The sequence below is a fragment of the Chrysoperla carnea genome, chromosome 4 (assembly GCF_905475395.1).
Source record: "Chrysoperla carnea chromosome 4, inChrCarn1.1, whole genome shotgun sequence".
NCBI lineage: Eukaryota > Metazoa > Arthropoda > Insecta > Neuroptera > Chrysopidae > Chrysoperla > Chrysoperla carnea.
The window spans coordinates 18,903,977-18,923,300 of record NC_058340.1 but is presented as its reverse complement, the minus strand read 5'-3'; the positions used below and the strand labels follow the sequence as shown (position 1 = coordinate 18,923,300).

At 28.0% G+C, this 19,324-nt stretch overlaps 2 protein-coding genes across 4 annotated transcripts in view; one reads left to right on the top strand and one right to left on the bottom strand.

Moving 5' to 3' along the window:
- Positions 1–663: 663 nt before the first annotated feature.
- The window catches only part of LOC123297349 (sestrin homolog), a 214,391-nt gene continuing 195,730 nt past the window's right edge, over positions 664–19,324 (top strand). Inside the window, exons 1-2 of the mRNA XM_044878977.1 lie at positions 664–1,211; positions 2,119–2,184. Coding sequence (XP_044734912.1) covers positions 750–1,211; positions 2,119–2,184 — 528 coding nt within the window. The 5' untranslated portion in view covers positions 664–749. The remainder of the gene's footprint in view (positions 1,212–2,118; positions 2,185–19,324) is intronic.
- LOC123297350 overlaps positions 7,626–19,324 on the bottom strand; it is a 30,006-nt gene continuing 18,307 nt past the window's right edge. The window contains exons 1-2 of one of the 3 annotated variants that reach the window (XM_044878978.1): positions 10,908–11,073; positions 7,626–9,518 (exon numbers count right to left, since the gene is read on the bottom strand). In XM_044878978.1, coding sequence (XP_044734913.1) covers positions 9,232–9,507 — 276 coding nt within the window. In that variant the 5' untranslated portion in view covers positions 9,508–9,518; positions 10,908–11,073 and the 3' untranslated portion in view covers positions 7,626–9,231. Of the gene's footprint in view, positions 9,519–10,748; positions 10,774–10,907; positions 11,074–19,324 lie in introns of those variants that run through there. The other 2 variants (XM_044878980.1, XM_044878979.1) reach the window with 2 other exon arrangements.

Genomic DNA, 19,324 nt, shown 5'->3' with positions numbered 1-19,324 from the left:
ACCAGATGCATAGTTTTTGACATAAGACGAGCAACTTTATCTAAAATTTCATAAGAAGAGCAACTTTATCGATTTTTGTAATTTTGATCAATGCGCTTAAAATACTCACAAATTAAAAATTAAGTTAGAATCAATAGGGTAAAAAAAAAACAAAAACAAAAAAATCTGGTTTATTTGAAGACTAGTTTGATAATTATTTAGACATCACCGAAAATCTTGCCAATATAGTTCATATACGATTTTGGACGATACTATAGAAAATTTTCGACCATTCGATAAATTGACCCGATTTTTGTATTTATAGGGTCAAAGCTACCCTATATATCGAGTTTTATCAACTTCCGAAATAAAAAATTATTGGTGCTTTTTCGATTTCCAGCAAAGGTTAAGAAAATTGCGAAAAATCGATAAATATTTTTTATTTCCAATTTCGATAAAACTCACTAGATAACGTAATTTAGACCTAAAATTTACAAAAACGAGTTTATTTTTGTGATTGGATACATAATTTTTTATGTAGGTTTCAGGTTCCTTATAAAGCAAGTTCCCGATTCCCGATCACTTTTAAAGTTAATTATTATGTTCTAGAAAGTTTTTAGATTTTATTAATTTTAATATAACATTAATAAAAATATTAAAAATTTTTTCAGATCTTTTTAAAACCAAAACTAAGCCTATACCATTGTGACTTAAACAAAACTCGAATTTCAAATTTTAAATTTAATATAAGAGGCAAAGAAAAACAGAAAATGTTCGTACAAACCTTCGGAATCAATCATTGCAATAATAATGAGTTATTACAAAACACCACGATGGATATTGATAGAAATTATGCGGAGCTATGCAATGATTTGGATCTGGTATCGAGATTCTGTTTACCAATATGTTGTCGTGATAATGAAATACGTGAAGTTGCATTAGATGTGATATCGAAAACGGTTGAAGGCTGGCTAGACGGAGTTGGGAGTCCGAAACATTCTAATACCGAAAATAATCTCGAACATTTACCAAGTGGAAATAATATGAATTCATTTTGTGAAAAGAAAAATGGTGAAAGTGAACTTCGAAATGGTCAATCAGTCATTGCGAATATACCAAAAGAGTATATGGATTTAGTGGCTTTACATTTACCGATTATTTTGAGATTATCGATCAATTGTCCATTCGCGAATGTTCGTGAAAAATGTAAACAAATTCTTCAAATTGTCAGGGTTTGTATTTCATTATTTTTATACTTTCAATACAGAAATGTTAATGATATTTTAAAATAACGGTATTCTAAAATAATAAAATGCTTAGTTGGGTCATTTTAGAGTTCCTCAAGTAACAGTTAACACAACGCGATCCCATTTTGATTGGTTATTGAGTTCAACATAGGCAATAGCGAATGCATTTTTGTTAAAATTTAAGCATAAAGTAATTTTTTGATAAATATGACCTAATTGTCTTAAACTCTACTTGAGGAATTCTGGTTTACTTCCTGTTCTAAGTCTGAAAATAATTACTTGTGTAGGAAAATATACCTAAAGTAAACTTAGTTTAACATTAAAACTATCCAGCTCATCAAACTATGCATAACCTATCTAGCTCATTTGAGTTTTGTTTAATGTTAGATTTATCAAAAGTTGTATAATCTTTACATGTAGAGCAGAATTAAATCCAAAGGACTCAGAACATAATATATTTCGCACGAAGACCTAGAGAGTGGACTAGGCAATACACAAATATAAAAAATTGATTGCTCTTGACCGCACAAAAGAGACAAAGGAACTGTGCGACCAATACCTGTCTCTTTTCTATAGGCTTGTAGAAATTATAGAAAAAGACAGCTACTGGCCGTACATTCGATTTATCTCTCTTATAGTTTCTTGCCCGTATTTACTATAGAACTGTATAGGGAACACTCAGCCCACGCTCTGTGTCTTTGACTTCACATAGTTTTCATATGCTTGGCAAAGTAAATTTTGTATTTTTCAATAATGTAGTTTAAAAATAATACGTAAGATGCCATCCCCATTGTAAAAATAATAATGATTCAATTATATGAAATTTAAAAGTTTTTTTTTTTTAATTTTACTGTTTTGTACGATATTTATTTTTTATATTTTACACTTTTAGGATCGAGGATTGCCTGTGCCTTATCCGGTAAAAAATGGTCCGAGCGATTATATCAATTCAAGAGAGGTAAGTTAAATATTTTTCATATTTTGTTAGTCTTTAGATATTCTGGAACGTGCATTCTATCAAAATATTACTGATACCAAGGTATAAAAGAATAATTGATGAAAATATAGTATTTAAAAAAATAATAATAATAATAAGTTTATCAGCCACTGGATCTTATGCCGGCTTTCCACTAAAAGGAAAAAAAATTCAAACTCAAATAATAACTTAACTTTTCGCAAACTTTTTGGAGAATGGCGAATTTTGCGACAATGGTTATAATAAAATATGAGATTTTCAACTGTCGCAAAACACGATAGTATTCAAAAAGTTTGCGAAAAGTTAATGTATTATTTGACTTTGAGATCTTTTTGTCCATTTTGTGGAAAACTGGCTTTAGTTCAAATTTTCTAATTCATCAAATGATTGACACTCACAATTAATTAAAATTATCACATTTTGATAGAAGAAATAATCTTTAATATCTGCATGATATTAATTGTGAAGTGAACCTTACTATGTATAATAAATAATTACAATTTTCCAAGAATATGCCCGCCCTACTTAGTTTAACTAGTTTTATAACTAGCGATAATTGATGTTTCTTGGTTTTAATTATGGAAAACGATATTTGATTTACAAAGTAGATAAATAAATTTAATGATTTTTCCGGTGAATGGAATGAACATTTAAATGAAAATTGAGACCTTAACTAAGCAATTTTTTTAATTTCTCGATTAATATTCATCAAAGTAAAATTAATAATGTGAATAAGCCGGAAAATAGTGTCGATAGTGGAAAATTTGGAAAACAGCAACTTTTTGTAACGTGTTTATAGAACCTCAAGGAACATTCAGCCATCTTAACATATTTTACATTTACACAGTTATATCATGGTATTAGTAATTTCTAAGTTGCCTGAATGTTTTTTGGGTCCTATAAACACGTTACAAAAATACATTAAAATCGGTGCTGTTTCCCAACATTTTAAACGCATCCCGGCTTATTAATTATACTAAATAATCAGATGCAGACTATAAACTTGAGTAAAATTTATCAACTGGTCATTTTTTCGATCGATTAAGGATCGATCGCTTCTCAACCATTGTAATTTTTATTTTAAATATAAGAGGGAATGTGCTGCTTAGTTTTCGCAGCTTCTTCGTGAAGGTTTTTTGTTGTATTGATATTTACTTATTTTCCATTTAAACGAAACTTCATTCAATTTAAATAGAAAGCTAAGAATTTCCTGCTAATAATAAACGTTTTATAGAAATGTAATTTACATTAAAACTAAGTAGAGCATATTCTTGGAAAATTGTTATTATTTATTATAGTAAGGTTCATTGGACAATAATGTCATGCAGATATTAATGATTATATGTGTATATGACCATGTTTATATGAAATATATCAAGGTATACTAAGTTTAGTCCCAAGCTTGGAACGCTCAAGAATATTGATACTATGAAAAATTTTTTGGTATAGGTGTTCATATAATCACCTAACTAAACCATTTCCCGTTGCCTGTTCGTTCGCCTGCCTGTCTGTCGACACGATAACTCTAAAACAAAAGAGATATCAAGCTGAAATTTTTAAAGCGTATTTAGGCATAAAAAGTTAGGTCGGGTTCATAAATTAGCAACATAGGTCAATTGAGTCTTGGATCCGTAGGACGCATCTTGTAAACCGTTAGAGATAGAACAATATAATATTATAAACAATATCGTACAAAAATAAACAACTTATGTTTGAAATATTTTTTTCTTAAACATCACTGTTTACCCGTCAGGACGCAAATATATTTTAAATTTATACGTTACATTTATTATGTATGTGTTTGTTTGTTTATTACTATATCCATTGAAGAAGTGAGAGGTAAGATACTCTTATTACTTTGTGTGTAAGATTGACTATCTTTCGTTAATTACATGACGTAAGAAAAAACAAATGATTGCTTAATCAACAGTGTCTATACATGGTATTTCAACAATTAACTCAATCAATTGTTTGTGTTCACTTGTTTCTATTATAATAAGATCACTTGAATTAATTGTGTCAATCATTTGATTAATTGATGAAATAAGAAAATTTGGTCTAAGATCCAGTTGATCCAATATATTTATGTCAATTGCTTGGAACACATTTTTCTGATCGGTGGTAACTATCGTATCAGTCACGTTAGAATGGTGTATAATTACGATCAAGCACGATGGGTATTGTAACCGCGAGTAAATAAATACTGATAATATTATTATTAACCTAAATTTCATCTTTGTAAAAATATTCTCATACTAAAACTAAATTTTTTTTGAAACTTTCAAAAGTGTCTGCCTTTGGATTTGTTATAGCTACTTTCCACTGTTATCTTTCACAAATAATAATAGAGGATCATAAAATATCCAAGTAGTAGCCTTGTTACTACAATGATTTTAAAGTTTTTGGCCATTCGAACTTGCCTGATTCAATAGGTAGCAAATGGTTAGAAAAATTATTCCCCATATAATGCGAGGTAGATATAATAGATGTAATTCGCTTCGAATACCTATGCAAAGTTAGTATCCAGCAACGCCGTACATATTTGGTAGTGTAGGGGTGAGACAGTAAGGGGTGTGACATTCATATACAGACCTGTACTCGACTGTACCGCGCTAAAATGACGCCATGATGAACTAACTTTTACATATAGGAGCATCCTTTTCAACATGATTCCTAGTGGCTCATTTTTCCTGTGGGTCCCGAAAAATTTCAGCATGGACTTGTAGTCATTGACGAAAAACAGTTTGTTAAAATACCGTAAGTCCACTGGTTACTGGCTCTTAGATCAATTGTTTGTCAGTGAACAAGTAAGGTTGAAAAATCTTTTGAAAATAACAACACATTTTAATCTTGACAAAAATTTTGTTATTACTGCATTTGCTGAGTAAGAATGCATGTTAATAAAATGATTGTTAAATGTTAAATAATGTTAAAATTGATTAATTTTTTGAACTTTGAATAGTGTGTGTCATAGAACTACATGACTTATTATTATTTCATACTTTTTTACCTCTTTGTACTGCGTATTCAGAACCACCTTAACTATATCGGTCGTCAGAGTGTGAAAATCAAAAGACGTCGTTTTTTTTTTCAACCTGGCGCACTTTGATCTTTGTGCTGCCCTTCTCTACAGATTTGTCTTTTTCTCCCTTGTTGTTTTAATCTTCGTAGACACTGCGCCCGGTTGCCACGCACTTCTTTAAAGATGGATCTGTGCGTAAACCTAATTATCATTTCTATCTCTAACTTTGCTTAGTGATTACATATTTTATGTCCCACACTTTCCACTATTATAATTATTCTAATATATTCCACACACATTTCTTTGACCTTCAATATCATGAATAGTTTTCATAGTGATTATATTTTTTTTTTTAAATGTAATTTAAATAATTCAGTTCACTTCTTATCTTATCATGAATTCTTTTATTACTCATTTATTTACATCTTCTATAAATGAAATAATTTCGGTTCACTATTTCGATTAAGGAAAAATAGTTTTATGTAAATAATACTTTTGCTAATATTTAAGAAGATGTGACTTGAACAAAAAATTGAACTTTTCGGAATTTATATTGATAAAAGCTAATTCTTTTATTAGGTCTTTATTAACATATCTTTTATGAGTGAAATAATTTCGTTTCACTATTTCGATTTAGGGCAAAATAGTTTTATGTAAATAACACTTTTGCTAATGCTTAAGAAGATGTAACTTGAACAAAAAATTGAACTTTTCAGAATTTATATTGATAAAAATCAATAATAATTTCTAGATATCAAATTTTAAGGAGTATATTTTGCAACAAATGCATAAAATTGTAGTCACTTGTTCCACATTTTGTTCGTGAGCTGGATAGTGCTCAAAGCTCGCGTTGTGGAAGTAATTTGTGGCAATTTGCTATTTTTCAGAATTTAACTTAACAGTGTGTAAGATAGTATTTTTAGGTTTAAAATATTAATTTATTAGTTTGTTCAAGTAGTATGAAGTCATACCAAATTAATCAAATCAGCAATAATTGAACCTAATATCGTAATTGGAAAAAATAGACCGAAAATTTTATAGATCCGGAGTATTGTTGTAATTGTGAGTGGGTAGGGTTGAGTTTGTCGACTATAGAGGAATTGATTGGATTCTGGAGTTTTTAGCCCTTCCGTTCAAAAATGGGAAAGTATTACAGAAATATTTTTTCCGGTCTTTTTTTACTAAATTTTTAAGAAAAATAATTAACTTATATAAATTAATTTGACTTGACTACTGCATCGTAGAGCATGTACGATCCAAGATGGCCGCCTTACTGTCAATAATAATTATCAAAGTTTTTAAAGACCTGCGTCCTCTTTCGCCTGATTTCCACTAGAAAGTAAATTCCTAAAGTAGTGAAAATTCTCAACCGAACTTAAGATCCGAATTCCGTCTATCGATATTGTAGTCGAGGAATACTGAGTAATCTATTCAACTAAAAGCAGTGATGTATATGAAATATATCAAGGTATACTAAATTTGGTCCCAAGTTTGTAATGCTCAAAAATATTGATACTATGAAAAAATTTTTGGTATAGGTGTTCATAAAATCACTTAACTAAATCATTTTTGGTTGCCTGTCCGTTCGTCTGCCTGTCTGTCGACACGATAACTTTAAAACAAAAGAGATATCAAGTTGAAATTTTTACAGCGTGCTAAAATCGTAAAAAGTGAGGTCGTGCTCGTAAGTGAGCAACATAGGTCAATTGGGTCTTGTAAACCGCTAGAGACAGAACAAAAGTGTAAATGTAAGAAATGATCCTGATAAAAAAATAAAAAACTTTTGTTTCAACCATTTTTTCAAAAACATCACTGTTTACTCTCAAAGGGGCAAATTAGGTTCGAATCTTGTATAGTATGTATTATATGGGAATATCATTCATGTGTGTGGGACATGTATGTATGGCTGGCTATCTCTGTTTACTTACATGCCATGAAAAAACAAACCATTCCGTAATCCACAAGGTTTATACATGGTATTTTAACAATTAACGCATTCAATTGTTTATTTTAACTTGTTTTAAAATGTTGTTTTTGAATACATTTGAATTTAGGTGTGTGAAATAAATACCAAGCTTCATTAATTTTTTAAAATATATATTTTTTTAATTGTGAAATAAATTATTCATTAAAAGAATTTATATACTTTTTTTACAAATATTTATATTTTTTTAAAGTTAATATCACGATTTATAAAAAAAAAACGAGTACTCTACAAATTTTTATATAAAATAAATATTAATTACATAACTTAAAAATAATGACATATTTTCGATTAAAAAAAAAAACAATAAATTTCCGCATATTAGGCATTATTTTAATAAATTATGTAATTTTTCAATATATATTTTTACTATAATTATAATACTTAATTTTATACTAAAAAAATACTTATAAGGAAGACGACATTATTCAGTTCAGTAAATAATAACATTTTTGGTTCTTTATCAAGTAATTTTGTTAGAATTTTTTTTTTTCGAATTAGTTGAAATAAAGAAAATTATAAATTCCGATTTTGTTTCGTTTACGTAAAACTTTTGGAATGTATGTGAAATATTTTAAAATAATTCTCATTCACTCTAAACAAAATTTTTAATTTTCTCTTTTATTCTTAAATTAGAACAGTAGGTATATATTTATCGTTCCAGTAGCGAATCCAAATTTAGGGCTATCGATCAATTAAGCCTATTATTACCCCTGAATTTTTTCATAAAAAAAACATATTTTTGGTAGTTCGAATAAAAAAAAAACAATATCTTTTACTTTTTCGTAAAAATTTCAATATTTCAAAATATAAATTTCGCAAAATATTCAAATTTTCGCATTTATAATTTTCCATGATATGGAAAAAAATCTCTAGCCGATAAAATTTCTAGATTAGAAGTTTAAAAAAGCCTCAATTTCGGGTCGAGTATTAATATTAGTTATTTTTTTTATGAAAGTGTGAAGTAATAGTAGCTAACTTTTTCCAGCGCTTCCACTTTGTCACTATAATTATAAGTAAAAGGATAGATGATGTAAAAACGGCTAATTTCATAGCACAGCTAAAAATGCTTTATATAATCTGCCGTTAAATAAATTAGAAAATTATAGAATAAAAAAAAAAATTAATCCAACGGCTCGCGTGTTATGCGAATAAATTATAAAAGTTGTCTTTTTATGTCAAGAATTTGGAGCAATTTTTTCTTTATTTTATCGAAACTTCTTTTCGATAGAATAAAGCCTCGCCTGTATAAATAATAAATAATAAATTTGTTCTAAAGTCCCACAAAAGAAAATTTTCTTTCTGGATCTGCTACTATTCGCTAAGAACTTTTCAACAAGTTCGAAACATTCATATGAGTATATTAAAATTCACCAATAAATTGACTACTTCAACAAACGATATAAAAATTTTTTTCTTACAAACACCCGGTCACGATACTTCATTAATGTTAATCCAATCAATATCATTTTGCAATCATGCAATTTGTTTTAACTAAACAACGGAAGTATTTTATCAAATTTAATGACTAATTTTAATTTTTATTGAGCACGAAAGGGTTATCAATTTTTTTTCTTGTATAAAGAAAGATCAAAATTGTTCACGTGAATAATTGTTTTTGTGAAGGACAATTTTGTAAAATTTGTTTACTCTTAAAAAAAAAAAATCTAGAAATTTTTGATGATTGTATTATTTCCATCACGAGTAGCCAGAGTGCTTTTGATTACAGATTAATTCCATCATTTTTTAATCAATTTTTCCATTTACACTTGTCTATTATAGATAACTTTTCCACCGTTTCTTAACCAGTGTACAATATTGGTTTCCAAATATTTTAATCGACTAATAATAATATTTCGATTATTGGTTTTTTCGTATTTCGTTTCAATAATTAAAATAGTTTTTCCAATACTACATTAATTGTTAATGATATGTATAATTATTCCTCAGTTGTTTGAACTAGATTCAAAATTTTCTTAAATAAATTCCATTGGAATTGCGTTAATTTTAACCACTTGCGTGTTTAACTAATAATAAAATATGGTAACATAACGGTTACCATTAAACAAACGGCACATGTGATTCCCATTACAACAGGATGACTTCCACCTTCTTCGGGGTAATCCCAATAATGTATGTCACGTTCATAGTCTTGTCTATGAAATTCTCTAATATCAACATCACAACGAAATTTCACTTTGGATTTTTGTGAATCTTGTCGCCAAAATAAATGACCTGAGTCACGACGATCTAATCTCCATTTGGGTTCTTGAATTGAAATTGCATCCATTGCTTCCATTTTGCGATATTCTGTAAAGAAAGAAATAAAAATTAATTTCATAAAATTTAATTTTTTGCATTTTTTGTAAAAGTGTTTTTTAATCTCCAACACAAAGAGAAGGATGCTACAGGTTTGACCACTATGTATGTGTATGCATCTGTCTGTCTGTCTGTGGCTTCGTAGTTCCTAAAAGGATGAACCGATTTTGATTGATTGCTGTTGTTTTAAACGTAATTTAATTGAGAGTGTTCTTAGCTATGTTTTAAGAAAATCGGTTCAGTTTGGAAAGAGATTCAAGGACAAAACCGCATTTGTCGGGGATTTTGTTAATTCCCTGTTTTAAATTTTATAAATTTCATTTGGTAGGTATAATGAGAATTAAAAAATTACACGTCAATATAGAATCGAACCCCAGACCTTATGTAATAGGCATATACCATTTTCAATTAAATTTTTGTATTTCATCGAATTTAAAAAAATTATCGATTTACTTTATTGTTTGTATTGTTTGAGATAAGTCGTAATTTTTACATCCAACCCGAAGCAAAACTATGAGCAACTACGTAAAGCAAAATTTTATAAATATCTACAAATTCCAAATCTGCGTAGTTTTATAACGAATTTTCATAAATATGATGGGTGATATCTTTGAGTTCTTTATTTTTAGACTAGAAATAACCCGCCCGCTTCGCTGGGCTATCTCCCTCCTATGCATAACACTCGAAATATATGTTACTTTTTATTATGAAACAGGTAGGTAAGTGCTATGTTTATAAATTATAGTCGATGTGTTTTTCTGATGTATGAGCTATATTACTGTAAAGTTTCATTAAAATCCATTCAATACTTTTCGAAATCGTCCAGCTAAGTGGGCGGATAATTGCTAGCGCATGATGTTATATAGCCTATTAGCTTTTCTCGATAAATAGGCTATCCAACACTAAAAGAATTTTTGAATTCGAACCAGTAGTTGTTAATGAGTTTAGTGCGTTCAACCAACCAAACAAACAAACTCTCCAGCTTTATTATATTAGTTAAGTTTGGATAGAACTAAAATTAGAAACTCATTAAGGCTTATTTCAAAAGAATAGTTTTAAGATGACATCATAATTTGAACTCATAAGTTCAAATTAACAATCACCTAAAAATTCTAGGCTCTTAAAATTCTTTTGTGAAACTTGAATACCTCTAAAGAGAAAGATTTTTAGCACCAAAACTATCTACGAGTAAGCAAAAATGGTTTAAACTCGATTACTCACAAACAAAATTACTCAAGAAACACCGCATCAAACAATATTGAAAAGTATTTTTGAAACTGTCAAAATTTTCAGGGTTTTAAAAACAAAACAAAACACTAACAATAAAAAAACACTTTGATCTCACACTATACGAAATAATTTTAAGAAAACTCTATTTACCTAAAATTCTGTTCGCAATAGAAAAACTTCCTAAACATTCAAAATGTATTCGTACAAATTCAAAACAAACACTGAATTAAATTTTATTGAAAAATAATTAAAATTCGCACTCAATAATTAGCACTTAGTAGTAGTAACAGAAGTGAAATGAACCTGATGTTGTACCTGACTGATTATAAAAACTAATTTGATGCAGTATTTATTATATACTTTGCTTCTAATAATATTACGATTGCTTATCTTTCAATAAAAAGTTATATACATATGGAATGTATTTAATATTTGATATTTTATAAACAATAATTCATATTTTATGTAATGTGAGAAGTATTGATGCGCACATTTGACGTACAAACGAAGTTTTGTTGAGAGTTGAATGTATATATCATGATGATAAACTTTGATCCCTATTTTTATCTATTTTTAAAAAAATTTTTGTATAAGTTTATTGTATTGTTGTTTTGAAATATTTTTGTTATTGTTTGAGGAGTAATAATTCTTCCTTTTTCGATATAAGGAGAATTTTTATTAAAAATGTAAATTAAAGGTTTATTATAAATTATTTATTCTCTCCCAAAATCCAAATAAAACATTTAAATTATATATAATTGTTGGAATTTTGGCGCGCGATAACTGACGAAAAAATTAAGGGACTGTTTTGTAATTTTAGCAGTTGGTGAGTGATTAAACTTAGATATACATATATAGATTTCAAAGAAAAAAAGAACTTAAAATTACTGATTAAAAATTGTTATGGCCCTGAAAGCTTTTGATCAGAATAATCCAAAGACCAGTATAGAGGGAGGGTTCTAAAAAGTTTCACAGAAAGCCATTTTCGTAATCTTGCGGGGTCCTATTACGAGATTCTATCATCTGAACATTTTCCTGTAAATCTTAAGTTTAATGGACATGTATCAATTAATACAATAAAACTTTTTTAGTAAGAAGAAATTTGTTTGATGCTCGTGGTATTCTTAAGTTTTGAGCGATTGGTCGATCGTGCCAAATAATACAATTTTTAAGAAGTACTTCGCCGAACTCAAATCGGTTAAAAATAATCTTAGTGACTATTCTCTCCCATTCATGTCTCCGAAACTACCGAGCTTAAAATTTTGAGAAAATTTAGAATTTTCACTTTAGTTTATAGAGAACCCTAGACGGAAATTCTAATTATTTTAATTCTTGAGAGTTTCTAGTTTCCATCTGATATTTAGTGTTAAAAAAATTTCTCCGTGTATATACAATTTTAAAATATTATCTGATAGGTAATTGAAAAGGTGTCAGGGTTTCTAAGAAATGATATATTATGAATAATTTATTTGACTGCTCCACATTTAGTTTGATTGCCTAGAAATTTATTTCAAGTACCTACATAAATATTTTAATTTAAGTTTTAATATTAAGTCGAAGACCTTTAAAAGGTGTTTTGTTCGTTATCTTGATCTTGAATCGTTAAAAAAAAATTTATAAAATCTGATTGATCTTGAAAAATTTAAGATTTAATATATCCTTTGTATTTTAAAATGTAATTACGACTTTTGTTATTAAAAATTTCTGCTCGAATCGATTTTAGCTATTTCGTAAATCGGTATTTTAAGATTATACGGGCAGTACCGGCATATGTACATAATAAACTTTTTCATTCATCAATTGTGCAAAAATTTGTTAATACATTAGATATAATTGCTTGATAGAAATCTGACGCCTACCATTGTATAATTATGAATGCAAAAAATTGTAATTAATGATCATTTTCCTGAAAGAATATTTGTAAAAGTTGGATGTGCACAATTCAAAATACCAAGGATGACTCGGAGCGCCTTAAGCTTTTAAATATTTGTATTTAATAATCATGTATGAGTGATAGAAATATAATATTTTCTACTTTTTAGTACAAGAAAAGCTTGAAATGAATGATGAAATAAGTTTCGTATTGGATTACCAATAGATAATTTTGTTTAATTTTTTCGTTAACATTAAGAAATTCTGAAACATCTGAAAAATTTATTGTTTCCCGCTTTTGATTGGACCTAAGAACTTTTATGCTTAATTTTATATTCCTGTTTTATGAATGCTATAAGGCTTAACTTCTGTGTAAAATTTGAGTGAATTTCATTTGGGAACATTTTCATCACATCCATTTATCTTTGCTCTTAATAAAATAGCTCAAAATAATTTTTTTTACGTTTTTCTATTTTTGAAGGCTAATAGTTCATAGGTGTTACGCGCGCTTATCAGCATAATGCTAAAAATAAAACAACTTTTTTTATACTTTAATCTGTAAAAAACAAATAAACCAGGTGCTCGCTAGTATTTCAACATGCTAAAATCATTTTTCCATGTGACAACCGGTGTCTTTAAGGTATTTCTAAGGACATGAGAGAGAACTTGATATCTCAGAAAGGGAAAAAAATTAATTGTATTAGTGCTTTAAATATGTCAACGCGACAACGAATAATATTATATATTACTCATGTGTTTACAGTGTAAGTAAACTTTACACAGTAAAGGCAAGCAGAACAACGTTCACAGCAAGCAGGTAAAGATGAACAACGTTACCGTTTGTACAATTCACTTAGACTAAATAAACTCTTCTAAAAATAATTTTTGTTTATTGTTTTTTCGTAAACGACAGCGCCAATTACATTCTATTTAGGCTCTAAACACCCTTTATTTGTCTATTTACATATATCTAGTTTTGTTTGCGGAGTTACCTTTTATAGCAAAAACGCGAACTTAAAATGTTCAGTTTTGAAAATTTATAGCAGCAAACAGAGCTGGTCAATGCGTTTCTAAATTACACAGCTGTGAAACCCATTTACGTAAGCTTGTACAAATTATAAAATTGTTAGGCTAAGCACAACTAAGCCACAAAATTTGTTTGCGGGCACCAGGACTAACATTTTTTGAAAATTTATCAATTTTTTTTCCGGTTTACGATTGTAATCATGTTTTCAAATCAGTATAATTTAAAAAATATTATTAAATATTTATAGATATTTATTTTTTATATTCTTAAGTTAAATAAAAAAATATTTACGCATGCTTCATTTAAATATAGAGTGGCACTACTCGCGGTTCAGTACGCACAAACTTTTTAAATTCAGTAATCGTGTTACGTAAACGCACACGGCAAATTTCCAATCAGATACTTATCAAAATAATGCCAATTATTAAATTTCTAGGTAATTACGGTAAAGCACGGCTCTACCTATTTTTGGTCACAAAGACTATTTTAAATTTGTGTTATAGTAATGAAGTAAAATATAGTGTGGATAAGGAAATTCCGAACTCAAAAATGTGAACTTTTTGTATACTTCGAAGTCCCTTTGACGAAAAAAAAAATTATCTCATGGGTTTTTTTGTAGTCAAGATCTGATATAAAATGAGTTTGTTTTTTAATATAGAATTTAGAAAATACGATCTAAAAAAAATTAAGGTGTGTCACTTTAGTTTGTCTTTATATGTTGATAGATACTTTTGATTAGGTATACAGATACATTTCAAGGTAAGAAGATCAATTAATGTTCATATAATAAAAGTTTTCAAAAAGGGAGAAAAACTAGAAATTTTTGGAAATATAATTGCCCAGAAATTATTATAAGAATCTAAGTATCTAATTTTTTGCAAAGGATCCAACATATAAAATTATTTTTTTTATTATTAAACATTATTCAAATGGATAATTAGTTTATTATTATTTGTAATTATCGTTTTAGCGATACCATAAGAGCTGGGCAAAATTATCTAAGCGTTAAATGATGCTTATATATCTTCTAAATAAAAAACAATTTTAAAGGAATTATTCTTTGAAGAGAAAATTTGTTTTCAATTTCGATAAAACAGGCGATATTAATCCCAAAAAAATATAAAAATTGAATTAATTTGATGATTAAGGTGCAAAGTGTCCGAAATATCTCCAAAAATTGTATATGAAGATCGATTTCGTTCTTCTGGAAAATATTTTTCTAATGATAATTCGATTTTCTTCCGAGATAAAAACACGACCATTTAAAAATTACATTAAATCTCGACGAGTTTTTAATATGAATGAATTTTAAAAAAAATTAAGAAACAAGTGAAAACAAAGAATTGACTGAGTTAATTGTTGAAATACCATGTATAGACAGTGTTGAGTACTCTGTCACATTACACATATATACAAGTCAAACACACACATAAGTGCTTTCCCATTTAATACATACTATACCATTTGCACATAATTTGCGCTCTCTCACTGGAAAATCGCCACCTCGCTACTTATTTTCCCCTATACTACAAGCAGTGAGGTCAAGGCATAGATAATTTTTCAGATTTTGGATAGACGTTTTCCCTACACGTTTTCCCTACCTTTATAATTTGCTGACGTATGAATGAATATACGTCAACTTTTCATTTATAATTTTCAATCATCATTCTCATTATAGTTTCGATTCATTTTAACAATAATGCTAAAATTTGTTTATCAGTAGAAATAAACATAGCATTGTTTACCTAAAATTTATTTATATAGGTACATATTGTTGTACAATTCATTATTTATTATGAATGTAATAATAATAAATATATATTAATTATATTCATTGTGTCTATTTACGTGTATCATGTAATTAATTAATTACAGTTTATCCTTGGCAAAAGTGCAAAACATGTTTACTCATTCAACGTATAATGAGTATGTGTGTATCATATATTTTCATATACTATTTAGTACTAGCCGTTTAAATTAAACCAGAAACAGGCAGCAATAACATTCGAAAACTATCGAATCAGAATATTAGGAAATTAGGAATATTGTATAGATTTCAGTTTCTTGAATGAGATAGCAATTATATAAAGTATTCAAAAATTGAAGTGGACCATGTTACATTTATTAATTTTTCCAAAATTTCAAACTGTTTTTTCTCCCATAAAAATGATCAGATATGAATTACCTTTTTTATTTTTTGTTTGATTACTAAATTTTGTATACATCAAAATCGAATTACAATTATAACTAATGTTTATGGAACAATGGCATAAACTATGAATACCAACAACTTGTCGAGTTATATGGCCCAGTTGGTTAAGGCGCTTGACATGAGTCCGAGAGTCAGTCCTTGGTTCGATTGCAGGTTTATGTGTTAACAACGATGCGATAACAACGCTGCCTGACACTGGACTAATATATACTCATATTAATTCATAAATAATATCATTTGTATAATTTACGAAGTAAATATATCCTCTAAGGATGGATTTAAACTTGTTTGTTAAAATTTATTTGTTTGCTTTTGCGTTCAATCAATATTTGAATAAGTATGGGTGATTTTTATTGAAATTGTATATGTTTTCTATGAAAATTCCAATATTTATTCAATTATTATCAAAATAATGTATGATTACATATATAAATTCCATTTTAAAAAGGCAGCTTTTAAAACCTTCCATTAAAACATAATCGATTGTTATCATTTTCTAAGAATTTTTGACATTTTTCTGATGTTCTTTGGGAATTTTTTTAAACCTGAATCGATTTGCTAGTGAAGAAAATGGTCATGAGACTGATAAAACATGAAAACAATACTGTTTTTTAATTTAAAAAAATTGAACATTATTCTATAATAGTACGCCATGTTGTAGTCGTAATCGTTCTATTTTCTAAAACTTCCAAGGGTAAATAGTTAAGACATTACTTGCTTTTGAAAGTACTCAAATATGTTTGTAAATGGCTTTAATGGCAGATAATGCCTGTAGTTAATTACGATTTGATTTACCTTAATTCTCTGTCTGTAAATTGCCGAATGAATAGAAGATTTGAATTTTTGAGCTTGGGCAATAAAAATATAATTTTTAACATCTCACGTAAAAAATTTTATAGTTTTTTTAAATTTAGGGAATTCAGTAACCATAGATGTTTCAATTTTATAGCAAAATCATATTTATAAGCAATCCTTTTTTGTAGTGAAATTTTTTAATCACTTAATTTTTAAGATAGTTAGGTGCGATATTAAATTCAAGTAAATTTTTAATCAAAATTATAGTCCAAAATCCATTCTTTATCATATTATTTTTAAGTACAAAAATTAAAAATTATATCTTTTCATCATTTGGTGAATTACCCAAATTGGCCGATTTTTATATCTCAATATAATATCAATAAATCTACCTTGTTAAACTTTGTATTAATTTATGTTCCAGAAAAGAATAGGGAATTTCGAAAAACCTAAAAGTAAATTTTACGAGTTAATATATTTATGTAGTTTGGTCATAAGTAAAATTATAGTAAAGTATTTCTTAAATGTGAAACTTAAAATTTCCTATTAGTAAACGGTCAAGTCGGATAGTTTGTGTTTTCGACTTCCGTTTCAGACTGGAAGTAGCTTATTCAGATTCATGCTCATAATTGAGGATCATTTAAAATTATAAAATTGTTCTTTATAGAATAATATTATATTGATTATGTATGTTATTTTAAATTATATATTACTCCTATATTATGTTCTTAAAATTTAGGTCTCCCCTTCTCCTTTAAGTGGTAATATCTTTTTGAACAATGTGTCTTTCCCATTCACGTGGTAAAAACTTTTTGAACAACCCATATAATACCTACTCTTTACCTACTATCATCAAACGTCAGAAATTCTGATGGCTCATCAAACAAATCAGTGAGACAATTTTAATAAAACCACTTGATTCATTGCTAAATTAGCAGGATAACTCCAAAAAATGAATAAATTTAGCAAAAATCGATTTCAAAAAAGAGATAATGCTGCACATCCATACGTTTTTTTGTCGAATATATTCATTTTTTGAAAAAATGTTCTAACAAAAATTTGTAATTATACTTAATCACATTTTTCACTCATATTATGTTCTTAAAGTACACGTGTCCTCTATTTAAGTGGTAACATCTTTTTGGCCAATATGATTTTCCCTTTTAAATGATAACATCTATTTTAATGAAAATGTCTCCCAATTATGTGGCAACATCTTATTGTACAACCCTGTATATATTATAATATTTATTTTCTTTTAACATAAGATTTTCATTTATGAATTTTCTGTTTATGTGCGGCCAGTTTTTCAGTCGTCTGTAGGCCCATACAATATATATTATATAGGCCCATATAGTTGCTATAATTATATAGTAGCTTTGTTCCCTACCTACTTAAAGAAATTAAATTTGGTCACCTTAGTCCAAATTAAACTTAAATTTGTGTTAGTAATCGAATAACCATATAATTGATAAACAAGTGAAAACAAACAATTGACTGAGTTAATTTGGTTAAATGTCATGTATAGACAGTGTTGATAACTCTATCACCTTACAGAAATACCTATACATGTCACACATACATAAATGATAATCCGATATTAATACATACTATAAAATTTGCATCTAATGTGTTCACTCGTGAGTAAACAGTGGTGTTTACAAAAAATATTTCAAATAAAAGTCGTTTTAAACTTTTGTTATATCTCTATCGGTTACAAGAATGGTCCTACGGACCTACGACCCAATTGACCTATGTTGCACATTTACGAACTCGACCTCACTTTTTACGTCCTGAGTGCGCTGTAAAATCTTCATATCTTTTTTCGTTTTTGAGTTATCGTGTTGACAGATGGACGGATGGACGGACAACCGAAAATGGACGAATTAAATGATTCTATGAACACCTATGCCAAACTTTTTTCGTAGCATCAATATTTTTAAGCGTTACAAACTTGGAACAGTATATTTTATATATACATGGTATAACAAAAATAAAATGAATAGATAATCGCAAATATTTATTAATAATGAATTTAATGTAATCTGTATTACAACGAACGAACGAAGGTGTAGGTATTTATTTTACCTTGAAAATGTGGAAATTGAGGTTTCATTGAAAACGCACGTTTTAGTTATTATTTTGTTTGTATTGAAAAATAATATGATTAGCCATCATGCATTAATGGAGTTGTGTGTGTTCAAATTAAATTTTTGTAAAGGACAAATCAATTGTAAAAATCTTAGAATATTGATTGAATTGCTAATGTAATTCCATTAAAATTTTTATGAGTTTTATAATTTTGAAATGCGTTTTTTAAATTTCGGTTTAAGGTCCGAAAACAATGGCATACTTATTCGATACTTAAGAATATTTTTGATGTAAAAGTAGGATGCAAAATATCTGAAAGAACTTTTTACCTGACCAAATTACAACAACTAATATCGAGTCTTATACTAGATAATTGACCTAAGTTGCTCATTTACGAACTCGACCTCACTTTTTACGTCTTAAGCACACTATAAAAATTTCAGCTTGATATTTCTTTTCGTTTTTGAGTAATCGTGATGACAGACGGACAGACGACAGACAGACAGACATACGGAAATGGACTAATTAGGTGATTCTATGAACACCTAAACCAAAATTTTTTTCGTAGCA